The 16,581-nt window shown below is 45.6% G+C and overlaps 1 protein-coding gene across 1 annotated transcript in view; it reads left to right on the forward strand.

Moving 5' to 3' along the window:
- Window positions 1-12,687, forward strand: part of nt5c2a (5'-nucleotidase, cytosolic IIa) — a 136,949-nt gene extending 124,262 nt beyond the window's left edge. Inside the window, 2 exon segments of the mRNA XM_080036630.1 lie at window positions 11,096-11,272; window positions 11,375-12,687. Of these exon segments, the coding sequence (XP_079892756.1) occupies window positions 11,096-11,272; window positions 11,375-11,590 (393 nt within the window). The 3' untranslated portion in view covers window positions 11,591-12,687.
- Window positions 12,688-16,581: the final 3,894 nt, after the last annotated feature.

Here is a 16,581-nt window from a genome sequence, read left to right on the forward strand (position 1 = left end):
AACGTGTTTTGCCTTTCAAAGTAAAATTTTCATGATCAAGGTTTTTTGATTATTGTGTCTGAACAATTATAGACACGTTTGAAAACATGTGACACGTGTTTTAGTGTATGCTACACTTTGAGTCTATACAGTTAGCACGATGTCAGCCCTAAACTGCTGCATCATGCTAATTATCCAAAATTCTGGGGTTGGGGTGATTTGTGCCAAAGGGCCTAGGTGAGTTATAAGTAAGTAAGTAAGTAAAATGTATTCATAAAAGCACATTTATAACAGTTATGCACTGTCCAAAGTGCTGTCCATAGTGCATTCAGCAGGTAAAAAATGAAGGTAAAATAACAATAACAAAAATAAAAGACATAAAGCCCATACATCCACATATAAACAAAGATAGTTGTGCAGAGGTAAGATAGTTAATGGGGAGGAAAACGGCTAAACGTTAAGTCAATTCTGACTTTTATTTTGAAGCAGAAACGATAGTTACGTATGTAACTACGGTTCTATGAGTTCCGGATGACCGCCAGAGGCGGTGCTTACAGCACTGGATGTTACATTGCGCGCATGCGCAGGTCGAGATCTGTATACCAACAAAGTCACCTGTGACACCTGGGTGACCCCGGGAATGTCTATATATTCCGGAAGTCACCAGAGGTTCTGTTCCAACTGGATCTTCTCGCGGTGTCTGAGAAGTCTGAGTGACAGAGAACTCTGGCGGTCATCCGGAACTCATAGAACCGTAGTTACATACGTAACTATCGTTCTATTTCGTTCCTACTGACCGCCAGAGGCGGTGCTTACAGCACTGGATGACTTATACCAAAAAGGTCACGAAGAGTACTCATCAATTAAGGGCTTGCAGCCATCAACAAGACAGCTGTCATCCCACCGGATGAGGTGCAGCAACATTTACTCTGTAGAGCCACGCAACGTACATGATGAAGACCATGTAGCCGTGGCGCAAATGTCCTGCCGTGAAATCCGCTTCAAGGCAGCCCATGATGTAGCCATACTCCTGGTAGAGTGGCACTCAACGGCCAAGGCATGGGGAGCCCCTGTGCTCTATATGCATTCAAGACCACATCCACAAGTCAGTGGGAGTGTCTCTGTTTGGACAGGGCAGCCCCCTTCCTGCAGCTCCCATAGCAGACAAAGAGGTATTTGTCTTACGCAAGCTGGTTGTTGCCACAACCTATGCCCTAAGCGCCCGCACCGGGCACAGTGGGTCTGACATTCTTTCTGCACCCCTTGGTGAGCCCAGGGGATTGAAAGCAGCCAACTCGATCGATTGGTTTACATGGTGGGGAGACAATCGTTTGGATAGGAAGGATGGATCTGGCGAGAGCACCACTCCTGACCCTTCTGTATGCCAGAGCAAGCACGCCTGGCTCACTGACGAGGCATGGAGTTCACCGACCGATTGCAGTCGCAATGGCAAGGAGGAATGCCGTCTTCATAGACAGCCGCGTCAGGTCTGCCTGACTCAGCGGCCCAAATGGGGGTAGACCTAAGGCCCTCAGGACTACTTGCAAGTCCCATGATGGTGCCCTCAGGGGTCATGGTGGCTGAATGAAGCCTCTGGCCTCCCTTCAGAAACTGCCTGACTAGGTAGTGGGACCCTACCGTCTGGTTATCCACCCCTGCATGTGCGGCCGATATCGCAGACACATAGACGCACAGGGTGGAAGCAGCTCTCCTGCTGCCCAACACAGACTGCAGAAGTGTAGTATCACTATCACTGAGCAAGTCCATAGGACTTCGCCATGTGCCATGCACCACTGTGAAAACAACTTCCACCTGTTTGCATAGCGCCATGTAGTGGAGAGTGCCCCTGAAGTAAAAGGGTATAGACCTCTGACTGGTCGCAATACGTCCCAGTGGGTCCTGGCTACCAGGAGCCCCACGCACAGCTGCAGGCGCCCCGAGTTCGAGTGCCACATGTGTCCGCCTACCTGAGACAGAAGGTCCTGTCTCCCTGGAAGGCACCAAGGCTCTCCTTGAGGAGTTTAGTAACGCTGGGATCCATGGCCCTCCTGGCCAATGTGGAGCCACCAACGTAGGCTGTAACTGCAATGCTGGACCCCATCCAGTGTTGTCAGTAACAAAAGAATTGTAGGAAATGCATAAAGCAGGCTGACTGGCCAAGCATCAGCCAGAGCATCCTGCCTTAGGTGACTGGTCCTCTCCATCTAGGAGAACCCAGGGGGACAGTGGGTCTTCTCTTCGGAAGCAAAGAGATATGCCACTGCCCTGCCATACTTGTCCCAATCATGCCCACCACCTCCGGATGGAGTCTCCACTCCCCGGGGGTGGCCCTTTTCTATCGCTGTGTTCCGGACACCTGGAACTTGGACAGCTTAGATAATGATGATTAGATAATGCTGAGGTCAGCATACTTATCAGTCGAAGGAAGAGGCTGTACTCCAGCAGCCTCCATTGCATGAAGTGCTGAGTAGCTGCTGAACGGTAGCTACGCGCTACGGAGAAAGGCAGGCTCGCATGGCCGCCGAGTCGAGCACCAGCTGAGCTGTAATGGTGGCAGGGATGCTGCCACACACTGTTTAATATGCGCAGAGCCAGGGATGGCCCAAACGGAAGAACCCTGAACTGGTACACCTTGCCCAGAAATGCAAAGGGGAGGACCACCTGTGACATTGGGCAGTAGGGACTTGAAAGTAGCATCTTTCAGGGCTATGAACAACCCAGTCCGCCTGAGCGATAGACTGGAGGACCCCTGCAACACGCAGCATGGGGAAAGGAAGAATCGTGAGGCACTGATTCCGCCGTCTTAGTCCAGAACGGGGCGACCCCGCCCCACCTCCTGGTACCTGAACTTCGGTTGAGTAGAACCTACCGAGCATCGAGTAGCACCCCCAGGGACTCTGGGGGAGGGCGGAGGCTGGACGCCGACCTCCTGTCGCCTGAAATACAGCTGTAGCGCAGTGTTACGGCACTGTACAGAATGTGCTGAGAAGCACTGGCCCCTTGATTGTCCACCTGAACGTGGTTGAAGCTATTGGCACGGGGTACCACAGAGGTTCCCGGCCTGGAATCAGGCAGAGGTGCACGTCGCAGCGTGCAATTACTGTCTAGCCTGGTCAACCTGGACACTTCGCACCGGGCCTGAAGAGCAGCTGGCCGAACGTCTGGCCTGGGATCACTGGAAGAGAATGGAGGGTCTGTCGACACACCTCCGACTGGGACGACGTCACAGTTGACATCAACCTGCCTAGCTCCCTAAGTCATAATGCAAAGTCTGCAGTGAAGCATCACTGAGGGTCCATGCTGAGTGACCAGCACCTGACCCCTGTATGGTTTGCGACCGAGCCAGGACTGTGTGAGAAAGCAAATTCCTAGGTGGCCCACACAGGCAGCCAGGGCTGTAAACTAACTTTTTGGCTCACCTGCCAAGGGGACCGGTAGATGAAAGAATCTACCGGCCAAGTACATTTTTTACCGGCCAAATAATAAATTGCCTCTTTTTGTTGCATATATACATCTGTTTCAGTACTTTTTATTGAGATAACAGTATTATATAGCAGTACATGCTTAGAAAAGAGGCCAAAGTAATATTTAGAAATACATTTTAATATTATATTAATTTAGTTTCATTCATTTCATTTCAAACATTGCACATTTAAAACTTTAACAGTGCAAAACTGTGACAAAGGAAACACTCATTTAGGGCTGCAACTAACGATTATTTTAATAATCGATTAATCGGTCGATTATTTTTTCGATTAATCGATGAATCGGATTAAAAAAAACAGTGCAAACTGCAGTGTCAAAACACCAGGTTATTGCTCCAATGTCCCGGAACAATTAAAAGTAATATTAAATGATAAAAAATGAATAATAAACCTAACTGGGATAACACAAAAAAAACATACAATGTATGATATACATTTATACAGTATAAGGGATGTCCATGGTAAACCAGTCGACCGATAAGATTTTTAACCAGTAAATACTAACGGTTAAAACAATTAAATCATCTTAATTTCTCTCAGATGACAGGAGATCATTAATTTTTATGGATAGTGATACCATTTGAGACTCCTTAACGATTCAAGTCTTTATTGATATCACTATTGATACTTTTCTATTATTTTGTTGAAATAGAACTTGTATTATTGCTTTAATTGCTGATATGATCATAGCTCAAGATAGGACATTAAACAAGTCATAATTCCATCTTTACTATCTATTTTATATTGGTGGGAAAATCGCCAAAATCTGAATTTTCTTTTTTTTTGTGTTGCATTTGATCACATCAATCATATTACTGAGCCGGCCTGAACACATCACAGTTGACATGTTTGCTACTTTTTTAAAGCTAACTAGCTCTATATCCTTCCGATTTTAACATGGATTTAAAAACTGGATTACTATTTTAACTGACGGGACTTTCTACACCGTTCGGTTGTGTGATTACTGCCGCTGCTTTGAATGACTGTTGATGCGCCGATGCCGACTCTCCGAGCCCGTCTGCACACAGTCTGCAGCAGCAGCAGCTGACAGAGTTTTTTTGGACTAGACGGATACTGAGTTGAAGGAGTTTTTTTTAACCCAAATACAGCAAAGGTACAACACTTTTATATAGGCCTACAGTCCAGTGTTAGATATGACCAACCGCTTCACGTGCGGAAGGCTCGCTGTGGGTGTGCATGAACCTGTCGGCGGCTGGGTAAACAGTGCCGCGCCTGCAAGTGATTTATTAATCGCGCGACTCAACGAATCGATGACCAAATTCGTTGCCAACGCTTTTACTAATCGATTTTATCGATTCGTTGTTGCAGCCCTACACTCATTACTTATTACTCATCAGAACTAAAAATGGGACCAATCCAATCCAGTATCTATTTAGAGCTCCATTGCTGCGCTCGAACTGCTTTTGCTGCGCCAAAACTTTTAAAGAGCGGCGTTCTTCACATTCTATGGCGGTGACGCGCACGCTACGTTTCTTCGGGGGAACTTCTTTTCTACAGCGGTGACGTCGGGGGAGCTACTTCAGTGTGACACACAACAAATCACCAGTTTAGCTTGACGTTTGCTACCGTCATAATTTATCAGTTTACAGCTACTACAATGTTTTGTTCTATCATGCATCATTTATCGCAAGAGCACGACCATCGGGACAAACTTTTACCCGCCCCAGTGGCATGTATCCCTCCAAAATTAAGTCGCCAGGGGAATATTTTGGTCGCATTTGGCGAGTGGCGACCGCTAGTTTACAGCCCTGCAGGCAGCAATGTCGTAACTCCTAGTAAGGAGGTCGCCTGAAATCCGGCACTGGGGCCGAGGGCAGCGCACATCGGCTCTCAGAGCCTCGTCTGGGGAGACAACCAGGGATGCTATAGCAGGCTCAATCGGAGCTAACCAGTCCAAGCCCTAACTATCAGCATTGTGCATGGCTGCCAGAGCTCTGCTGTCACTAGTGTGATGGGAGAGAGCCCTTAAATCTGGCCAGCATCTACGGAGCTCTGTGGAATAAGGCTCAGAGGGAGGCACAGAGAAACGGATGATTGAGGGCCTGCCGAAAAGAAGGCATTCGTGGGTGCAGATGAAACCAGAGCTTCATCTAACCCCATACTTGGCGAGTCACGGACGGACACCGACCCTCTAGCCGAGCTGCCCACCTCTAAGAGGTTACAGGACGCAGCTGTGGACAGCATGTCATCCCCTGTAGTAGGAAGGATGCCCAGCCGCAAGGTTACTCACTGCCACTGGTACCATGAGCTGGTTGGAGGCTAGTAGAAGAGCCTCTACCTAGCAACCTAAGTGCCTGAGACATGAAACTACAGTTCATGCATGGACCTGCAGGGCACTTGTCATGGCCATTCCCCCCTGTATGGAGGTCATGAAGGCCTAAGCTGCCCACTGTCGAGCCAACTAAATATGCATCTGACTAAGGTATGCAACCGGGCTTCAGGCGAGAGCAACCGAGCCACGGCGCGACACCGCCAGAATAATACAGCGGCGGTGCAAACTATAGCGCCCACTGGCGAGCAAATTACAGTAGCCTGCACAGACACGACAACCGTGTGACAGCTAAAATAACACAGTGAAGGCGACTCTTGGAAACCCAAGACGCTCCCTGGCGAGCAACCAATGTATGCAACCGGGCTTTAGGCGAGAGCAACCGAGCCTCGGTGCGACACCCATGGACATATAAGAAGGGCGACACCGCTAGAATAATACAGTGGCGGCGTAAAACTACGCCCACTGGTGAGCAGGTTACAGTAAAACATGCTAGAATCTAGCCAAAAGTCGAGCCAGCTAAAATATGCATCCGACTAAGGCATGCAACCGGGCCTCAGGCGAGAGCAACCGAGCCACGGTGCGACACCGCTAGAATAGTACATTGGCAGTGTAACCATGCCGCCCACTGGCGAGCAAGTTACAGTAGGCTAGGCAATCGAGCTCTAGGCGAGAGCACACCCAAGCAACAACGCGACCTGTCGAGCCAATTAAAATATGTAATCCGAATAAGGTATGCAACCGGGCTTCAAGCGAGAGCAACCGAACCACGGTGCGACACCGCTAGAATAATACAGTGGCGATGTAAAACTATGCCGCCCACTGGCGAGCAAGTTACAGTAGGCTAGGCAATCGAGCTTTAGGCGAGAGCACCCAAGCAACAATGCGACCTGTTGAGACAATTAAAATATGATAAGGTATGCAACCGGGCTTCAGGCGAGAGCAGGCGAGAGCAACCGAGCCACGGTGCGACACCGCTAGAATAATACAGCGCTAGAATAATACAGTGGCGGTGTAAAACTATGCTGCCCACTGGCGAGCATAATTACAGTAGGCTAGGCAATCGAGCTTTAGGCGAGATCGCACCCAAGCAACAATGCAACCCCCTAAATAACACAGTTCAATTGAATTCAGTTTATTTAAGAAGGGGACAGTGCAAATCAATAAACCACATGATCATACATGGGTTAAAAAATGCTAGAATTAGCCAAAATGCTATTCTCTATCTGTAGTCCCCTGGCAGTGTCAGCGGCTCTTGGTAACCCCAGCCGCCCACTGGAGAGCAAATCAACGAAGGCTATAGGCAATTGAGCCTTAGGCGAGAGCACACCCAAGCAAAAATGCGCCTTAATAACACAGTGACGGCAACGACGTTCACTGGCGAGCAAATAAGTAGCCTATGCAGTCAGGCTAAGGCGTGAGCTACCGAGCAACGGTGCGACACGGCTATAAAAAAACAGCGGTGTGAACTAAGCTGCCAACTGGCGACACACTACCGCAGCCTACACACGCGCAACAGTGTGACACGGCTAAAATAACACGGTGAAGGCGATTTAGGAAACTAATTTGCCCACCGGCGCAGCATACAGTGTAGGCTATACACATATAGCTTAGGTGAGAGCCCACGACTGGTGGGACACAGCTCAATACAACAGTGAAAGCGACTTCTGACCCGAAGCCGCCCACTTGACAAGCAAATTAGTAGCCTATGCAACCGCTCTAGGCGAACTCAGCACCCGAGCCACAGTGCGACAATGCTAGAAAGTAATGTGGCGGCGGCTTGGACCCGACCCCAAGCCGCTCGCTGCTCGATTAAATCAAAGTAAGCAACCGGTCTAGGCGAGTTAGCACCCGAGCACAGTCGACAATGCTAGAAAACAATACATTCGAGCATACAATTAGCAACCGGGCTTAGCGAAAAACACACAAGCAACGGTGCGAACGAAGATTAACACGGCGACTGTGAACCCAGCCGCCGCCTGATCTAATCAAAGCAAGGTGGAAAGGTGATATTAGCTTCCGCGGTAGCCGGGCTACACGTGGCCTTCACACTTTACTCACCCCTTCCCGGCCGCAGCCAAGTCGAACGAATTGCAAGTCGCAGCCCTTGGTGGTCGAAGTCAATCGAAGCACCAACCCTTAGGTACGAGCTACTTGCGACAAGCTAATGGTATATTAGCACACAACAATGTGTGCGACCTGCTAGTCCGCGAGAAGATAGAAGGAACAGAACCTCTGGTGACTTCCGGAATATATAGACATTCCTGGGGTCACCCAGGTGTCACAGGTGACTTTGTTGGTATAAAGATCTCGACCTGCGCATGCGCGCGATGGAACATCCAGTGCTGTAAGCACCACCTCTGGCGGTCAGTAGGAACGAAATAGAACCGGAACCTAGCACTTCCTATCTCAACTGTGCGACCTTAACTAGTAGTGTCTTCTGTGTGAGTCTGGGACTTCGCGGAAAAAGAACAGAAAAGAAAGCTTGTCATTTGCAAAAGTCTTACTTATAACTCTGCGTGCACACCAAAACCTCCAGGAATGTTAGTGGCAGCCGGCAGTCATTAATTTTCACTTTATTTTCACTTTATTTTTTTACGAAGGGCGACTGAAGCCTCGGCTGCAGCAGCGCCATGGCAACCACCGGCACACAAGCGTTTAGTGTGTCCACTTCACACAGTCTGAAATAAGCCGTGAATGAACGACTCCCAAAACATTTAGGCCTACAACAACCAGTTTAATTTAGCCTAAATACTAATTTGTTTTATATACCCTATGTTGTTTTATTGTTTGGTTTTTAAATAAAAAAAGAAGTCCCAATTATGTGTGTGTGCTGTTCTAGGGCTGGGGGGGAGGGGGGTTAGATCTACATTGTGGGCTATTTGCACTGAATTGCAAATTATGATATTTTAGAAGAAATAGGCCTACACTGAATTACAAGGGTGTAGAGAATGGGTGTGATAAGAGCATTAAAATTGGGACAAAAAGAAATCAAGGAACATTTAGGTGAGTTAACTATGACATTAATGCGATTAATCGTGATTAAATATTTTAATCGTTTGACAGCACTAGTTTTGAGCCTTGATTTAAAGGCAGAAATTATGGTTACTTTGTCATTGTGAGCTTTGCCGGTAAAACCACCTAGATCTGCTAGGCCTTGTTTAAGAAAATTGACCTTCAATCTTTGTAAAATATTTACTTTATTTACTTTAAATAAACCTTAAATAAGTAATTGTCTAATGGATTTGTCTTGCATTACAGTTTATGAGATACACTCAACAAAAATATAAACACTTTTGTTTTTGCTCCCATTTTTCATGAGATGGACTTAAAGATCTAAAATTCATTCCAGATACACAATATTACCATTTCTCTCAAACATTGTTCACAAATCTGTCTAAATGTGTGATAGTGAGCACTTCTGCTTTGCTGAGATAATCCATCCCACCTCACAGGTGTGCCACATCAAGATGCTGATCTGTGCATGATTAGTGCACAGGTGTGCCTTAGACTGTCCACAATAAAAGGCCACCCTGAAATGTGCAGTTTTGTCTCACAGCAAAATGCCACAGATGCCACAGCATTGAGGGAGCGTGCAATTGGCATGCTGACAGCAGGAATGTCAACCAGATCTGTTGCTCGTGCATTGAATGTTCATTTCTCCACCATAAGCCATCTCCAAAGGCGTTTCAGAGAATATGGCAGTACATCCAACCGGCCTCACAACCGCAGACCACGTGTAACCACACCAGCCCAGGACCTCCACATCCAGCAGGTTCACCTCCAAGATCGTCTGAGACCAGCCACTGAGACAGCTGCTGAAACAATTGGTTTGCATAACCAAACAATTTCTGCACAAACTGTCAGAAACCGTCTCAGGGAAGCTCAACTGCATGCTCGTCGTCCTCATCGGGGTCTTGACCTGACTCCAGCTCGTCGCCGTAACAGACTTGAGTGGGCAAATGCTCACATTCGATGGCGTCTGGCACGTTGGAGAGGTGTTCTCTTCACGGATGAATCTCGGTTTACATTGTTCAGGGCAGATGGCAGACAGCGTGTGTGGCGTCGTGTGGGTGAGCGCTTTGCTGATGTCAATGTTGTGGATCGAGTGGCCCATGGTGGTGGTGGGGTTATGGTATGGGCAGGCATCTGTTATGGACGAAGAACACAGGTGCATTTTATTGATGGCATTTTGAATGCACAGAGATACCGTGATGAGATCCTGAGGCCCATTGTTGTGCCATACATCCATGAACATCACCTCACGTTTCAGCAAGATAATGCACGGCCCCATGTTGCAAGGATCTGTACACAATTCTTGGAAGCTGAAAATGTCCCAGTTCTTGCATGGCCAGCATACTCACCGGACATGTCACCCATTGAGCATGTTTGGGATGTGCTTGACCGGTGTATACGACAGCGTGCACCACTTCCCACTAATATCCAGTAACTTCGCACAGCCATTGAAGAGAAGTGGACCAACATTCCACAGGCCACAATTGACAATCTGATAAACTCTATGCGAAGAAGATGTGTTGCACTGCATGAGGCAAATGGTGGTCACACCAGATACTGGCTGGTTCTGAGTCCCCAGACCCCCAATAAAGCAAAAAAATGCACATTTCAGAGTGGCCGTTTATTGTGGACAGTCTAAGGCACACCTGTGCACTAATCATGATGTCAGATCAGCATCTTGATGTGGCACACCTGTGAGGTGGGATGGATTATCTCAGCAAAGCAGAAGTGCTCACTATCACACATTTAGACAGATTTGTGAACAATGTTTGAGAGAAATGGTAATATTGTGCATCTGGAATGAATTTTAGATCTTTAAGTCCATCTCATGAAAAATGGGAGCAAAAACAAAAGTGTTGCGTTTATATTTTTGTTGAGTGTATATATCAATGGCACAATTTACCCCATGGTATTCTCTCCAACGGCACAATTTACACCACACCGGGGGCAAGTTGTGCCACAAGACAACTTTTTTTCCGAAAGCTATATTTCTTAAACAGTTTATTCCAGATCCAAAGTTATTGCCAGGGATGCACAACATCCTGAAATATATGTACATATTTGAGTTGGAGACATAACTGGCAAGGCCTCACTTTAAAATAACTTTGAGTAAAAAGTGGCACATCTCACCCCACTCGCCCCTATATGTTTACTGACACTGAGGAGATTTTAACATTCACAGGTTTCTCCCATTAGCCTAAATAGAGGGACCTTGTTTCCCCGCAGGTCAGACACAACAAAAAATCCGTACTAATCTTTTTATTTTTTGCGTCAAGATGGGTGCCAAAAAAAAAAACACTGCCAAAATCTTTTGTGTTCTTTTCAGAAAGTGACCCATGACATGGACATGTGCTATGGCATGATGGGAAGTCTTTTTCGCAGTGGATCCCGACAGACACTGTTTGCCTCTCAAGTGATCCGCTACGCTGACCTGTATGCCGCCTCCTTCATCAACCTGCTCTACTACCCTTTTAGCTATCTCTTTAGAGCTTCACATGTACTGGTGAGTTCACTCCTAGTTCCCACTCAGGGCAAAATGGACACATCCTTCTATGTTTGTCATCTGCACTTCATTTATGGCATTACATAAATGTCTCCCTCCCAGATGCCTCATGAATCCACGGTGGAGCACAGCCACGTCAACATCATGGACACAGAGTCGCCGCTAGCAACAAGAAACCGCCATGAGGTGGACCTAGAGACACAGTGTAAACGCCATCAGCTGAGCCGCTCCCTCAGCGAGCTGCAGCCTCCACACTGCTTCCCTCAGGTGCCACAGGAGATCACACACTGCCATGATGAGGACGATGACGAGGAATAAACAGGGCCGTGCTGTCTCATCTAAAGTCTCAAGTGAAAAGGACAAGGAGGTTTAGACCTTTTGTCTACAAGTGAAAGAGTAACTTCCTTGCTTGTTGTTGGTTCCTCGTGGCTCTGCTGGGTTTGTTTGAGAAGGTATGGGGATCATTCAAGTCACCAGGAGCCAGTATATGTATAGAGTTCTGCCATGCTACTCTTGCACCACACTGAGGTGAAGAGGTTAACCTTAACCAGACTCAAACTGTTGAGGCAGCCACATTTGTAACATACTTTGTATTTTCTGGACTATGTTGTATTTATGTGCTGATATGTCAAGATTTTTCAACACAGCTAGAATCCCACAGAAGAAATAATTAGTTATTTAAGATGTCCAGAGTCAATGTCTGGTGGTGTGAGATGCATGTTTCTTCACTTACAATAGCCTCAACAACAGTGAAGTGAAGCAACAGGACAATATGTTTGGACTGTCTTGTGTTAACCATACAAAGTGTTTGCTTTCAACCTTTCTTAGGGGATAGATTTCTAGGAAATGTAGGAACTAAATTATAGCACATCTGAGGGTGGATTTGTACTATAACAACATTGAACTGTCTGATTTTATCTTTAAAAAAAAAAGATTTACAATTTTTTTTCCTGAAAATACACTGTCGTAAAATACACTGGGGGAATATCTATTGTAATTATGAGATTAGTCAGTGAGTCAAATGTTGACTCCTCTAAACTATGACTTATTGGTTTGAAACATTTTTACATACTATCTCAATTCTTCACTTACCATGAGTATTTATTATGCTGTTATATGGAAGGCTGCATGTGTTTTTTTTCTGGTGATAATGACCTTCCACAGAGGTGTCAATAATGACTGTCACCAGTTGTGTCTGCTGTAACATGTGTTCATAATAATGTGAGAAGTGCTCTGTGCTGTCACCGAGTGCCACTGTGGGCTTGTCTCTATGCACTCATGTCACCACAGATACTAAAAACATCATGAGGATGCACTTGTGTATTTTAGTGCAGAAAAGGCTGGTTTTCATTGTCATGTTTTTTGGGGATTGCCTTAAAGGTTGACTATGCAACATTTTCATTAAAAATTATATTATAGAGTCACACTAAAGTAATCCGACTCAATTATCACTTCTGCCTTACTAGAATGTGTGGTGGTGTGTTTACCTGCACCGTCCACCCCAATACATGCTCTCATCTAACATTAGAGCTGAATTTAGATTTGGTTTGGTCAAAGTTACCCATATATTCTAATACTCCATCTACCGTTTTTGCTGTGGATAGCATTGATTCAATGCTAACTGAATTTTCTTGACCATGTTTTTAAACAGCAAGTTAGGAGCATTTGATCAGCTTCTTGACATGGAGAATGTCACGATACCTCTTCCTGGATGTAGGAGAGGTGTTCTAACCCAGTGCTTCTCAAATGGTGGGGGCGCCGTGAGTTGTCAGGGGGTGCGCGGGCTGGCTTGATTTCCAACTGACAAAATTTAAAGCTCCCATATTATACACTTTTCGGTACTATTATACACCATATTATATGGTCTTAGTGGTCCCTAATACGTTTTTCTTTAATTGTTTGCTGAAAAAAACTTTCAGATAATTTATTGTACTATGCTGATGTTCAGCTAATCTCACAATGGCCTATTTTTTAAAAAGAGCTGCAGCTCCCCTCGTAAATATACAATCTTTGAGTTGCCCCAGCCCCCTGTCCGGAAGCGAAGCCAGATACGCCTCGCCCTCTGTCTGTCAGGGCCGTGGATCAATAAGAAATAGGGGTGTGGGCTGCACAGTGGAAGCTTCTGGCTTTCCAGTTTGTGAGGTCAGAAAAGGGGAAAATTCTGACTGGAGTATATTGGGGGGGAGGGGTGGGGGTTTCAGAAAGGGGGAGAGTGAGAAAAGGAGAGATTGTTATTTTTTTGCTTTCTTCTATGGATGCTTTTTCAGCATCCATAGAAGCGAGGCATTCTGATTCAATATTTCTGGGGGAGTATAAAATGTTCATTAGCCGGCGGATATTATAAAATGATTGGCGTCCCTTTATAAACCCAGTTTGGTCGGGGGATATGATAGAGGGGAGAACATCCTCCAATCTGTTGGCGAGAATTTTAGCAAGTATCTTCACATCCGTATTTAATAGTGAAATTGGTCGGTATGATGCACAATCTAGAGGATCTTTATCCTTTTTTAACAACAGGGAAATACAGGCCTGATAGAACGAAGGCGGGAGTTTACCTGAGTCAAATGAGTCTGAGAATACTGAACATAAAAAAGGCGACAATTCGGCTGAGAATTTCTTGAAAAAGTCAGATGGAAGCCCGTCTTGACCAGGGGCCTCATTTATAAAGCTTTGCGTGGGATTCACGTGGAAGCTGGCGTACGGAAGAAATGTAGGATGTACGTGCGAACAAAAATATTCGGATTTATAAAACAGTGCGCACTCACGTCCTACGCCTGTTTCCCTTTATAAATCACAATCCACTCTAAATGTGGCGCAGCCTTTGCGGGCTTCACGTAACGCCCATATTTACCCATACATAGTCATTGACACGCCCAAATTAATATCATTTACTGAGTGCATGAAGGCGGTAGTGGCAATCGCCGAATGAAAGGGAAATGGAAAAATAGACTCCACACGGTGTGGATCACTGCGGTCACGCCGAAGTACCCGTTGGAGAAGTGGCGACCAGGGAAAATTTAGTTTGGTGGCACAGTGTGAGGGTAAAGGCGTCAGAGTGCAGCCTGTGGCGACCTCTGTGAACGCTGTGGTCGAAATAAAAAGAAGCGATCCGACATAAAAGTGGACGCAAAAAAGTGCATATCCTCACACAGCAGTGTTTGTGCCACGAGCGGGGGACACTGAGACCCCCCATGAGATACAGATTCGGAGAATTCATCTCGGTGCAGTGACGGGCGGCGGAGGGTTATTAATAAACTTCACAGTCCCTTTCAAAACACAGTTACGACGTGCTTAAACACAAAGAAAAACACATAGATAAAACGGACTAAAAGCCGCGAAAAATTAGCACAGTAGGCTATGTAATGTACAGTAGGCTTATGATTAGTGTGTGGAACTGTGTACTCCTGTCTGCCTGACTGAGGCATCGAGAACAGCGTCAGTGTAAAAGTAATAGGCTGTATTCCACCTCAATATTATCAGAATGAATCCAATAACATGCAGATAGGTTATTCTTTAATAGCCATAACTGCATAGCTTATTCAAACGTTTTTTTTTGCACTCATATATCTCCGTTTGTAGGCTATTTAAGATCCTAATTCGTTTAGTTTTTGTTGGTATCACTCCATGGAAAAATCCGTGGAGGAATTGTTTTTATTAGTTGTAAGAATGGCTTCATCCGTTTTGCAAAGGAACTCCCTATATGATAGACCTACATGGCTTATAATAATAGGCCTATATCTGGATTCATTTTACACAAACACATTCGTTCTCGCACTTCATACATGTGCCGACGGAGTCGCCGTTTCTCTTTTCTCCACTTTCTGTGCGTACGCATGGGTCAGAGTTTGCGTGGAGGACCGCACTCTTCCCGTCAAGTTTGTTTTTTATAAATCCCAATATTTGCTTAGAAATTGGCGTGCGCCCTCTTCTGGGCGTACGCAAGCTTTATAAATGAGGCCCCAGGAGATTTGCCTGATTGCATAGATGTTATTGCTGCAATAATTTCCTTCTGAGTAATAGGTGCCTCAAGGCTATGTCTCAGGTCTTGAGAAAGGGAAGGCATGTTTAGGTTACTGAAAAAGTTTTCCATCACCGTTACGTCTACTGTACAGTCAGAACTATACAAATTTGAATAGAATGTTTTGAACTTTTCGTTTATCGATTTCTGATCTGATGTTGTACACCCACTGTCTGTCCGTATTCCAGGGATGAGTTGCTTCGCTCTAAATCCACGCAGTTGATTGGCCAGGAGTTTACCAATCTTGTCACCATGCTCCTAAGCAACTGGTCAGCAACTTGACGAGAGGAAAGAAGGTTGAATTCTGTCTGAAGTTTTAAACGTTCTTTGTAAAGTTCAGATGAAGGTGAATTAGCATATTGTCTGTCTATGTTCAGAATCTGATCAGCAATTTCAGTTTGTTTCTGTTTTGTACACTTATTTTTGTATGCTGCAAATGATATAATTTCACCTCTCAAATAGGCTTTCAGGGCTTCCCAAATTGTTGCATTGGACACATCTGGGGCCTCATTTATAAAGGTGTGCGTAGAAACCTTCCCAAAACATTGCGTTCGCACAAAGCCAAGAATGTGCTGCGCAAAAAAAAAAGTTGAGATTTATAAAACTGTGCGGCGCACTGTTGCACGCAATCTTCCCTTTATAATTATCCACCTGCGGTGAATTGTGCGCAGACGATCTCCGCCCGTGTCATCCCACTTCACCTCCCAGTTTCATCCCACAATCTACCATACATGGCGAATGCTAAATAGCTCCTGAATATGATGACGCTCTTAATAAGCACGACATTTTGACTGACATGGGGAAAAAAGGGAGGCAACCAGCCGCAAAGAAAGCGACAGGGAAGGAAGAAAGCCCGTGCCATGCGTCGCTGTAACTGCCACTAAAACACAAACACGCACGCGCGCGCGCTGATCACATATCATGATTGGTACAGTCGTTATAGTCTTTGGTAAACTGTTTTGCCCAACTTTGTACTGTATGAAATATCACGTATTAGCGAACCTGTTGGACTATATGTAGGCCTATATAAAATGTGTTGTGAGAAGTGAAATAATGCATTGCCTATAGTCTATTCCAAAGCATTGTTCCCTTTCCGTGAGATCCACACATTTCCAACAACAACGTCAGATTATAGTTTAAACTTCCAGGGTTAGTTGTTATGGGAAAGAGATGCAAAAAATAATTTGCTAAATTCATAACATGATTTTATCTAACGAAATATTTAGTTTTATTTAATATGTTTGGCCTTAACTTTGTACAAAACTACTTTTTACACAGCCTAAAATATTGA

The sequence above is a fragment of the Ammodytes marinus genome (assembly GCF_949987685.1).
Source record: "Ammodytes marinus genome assembly, chromosome: 11".
NCBI lineage: Eukaryota > Metazoa > Chordata > Actinopteri > Uranoscopiformes > Ammodytidae > Ammodytes > Ammodytes marinus.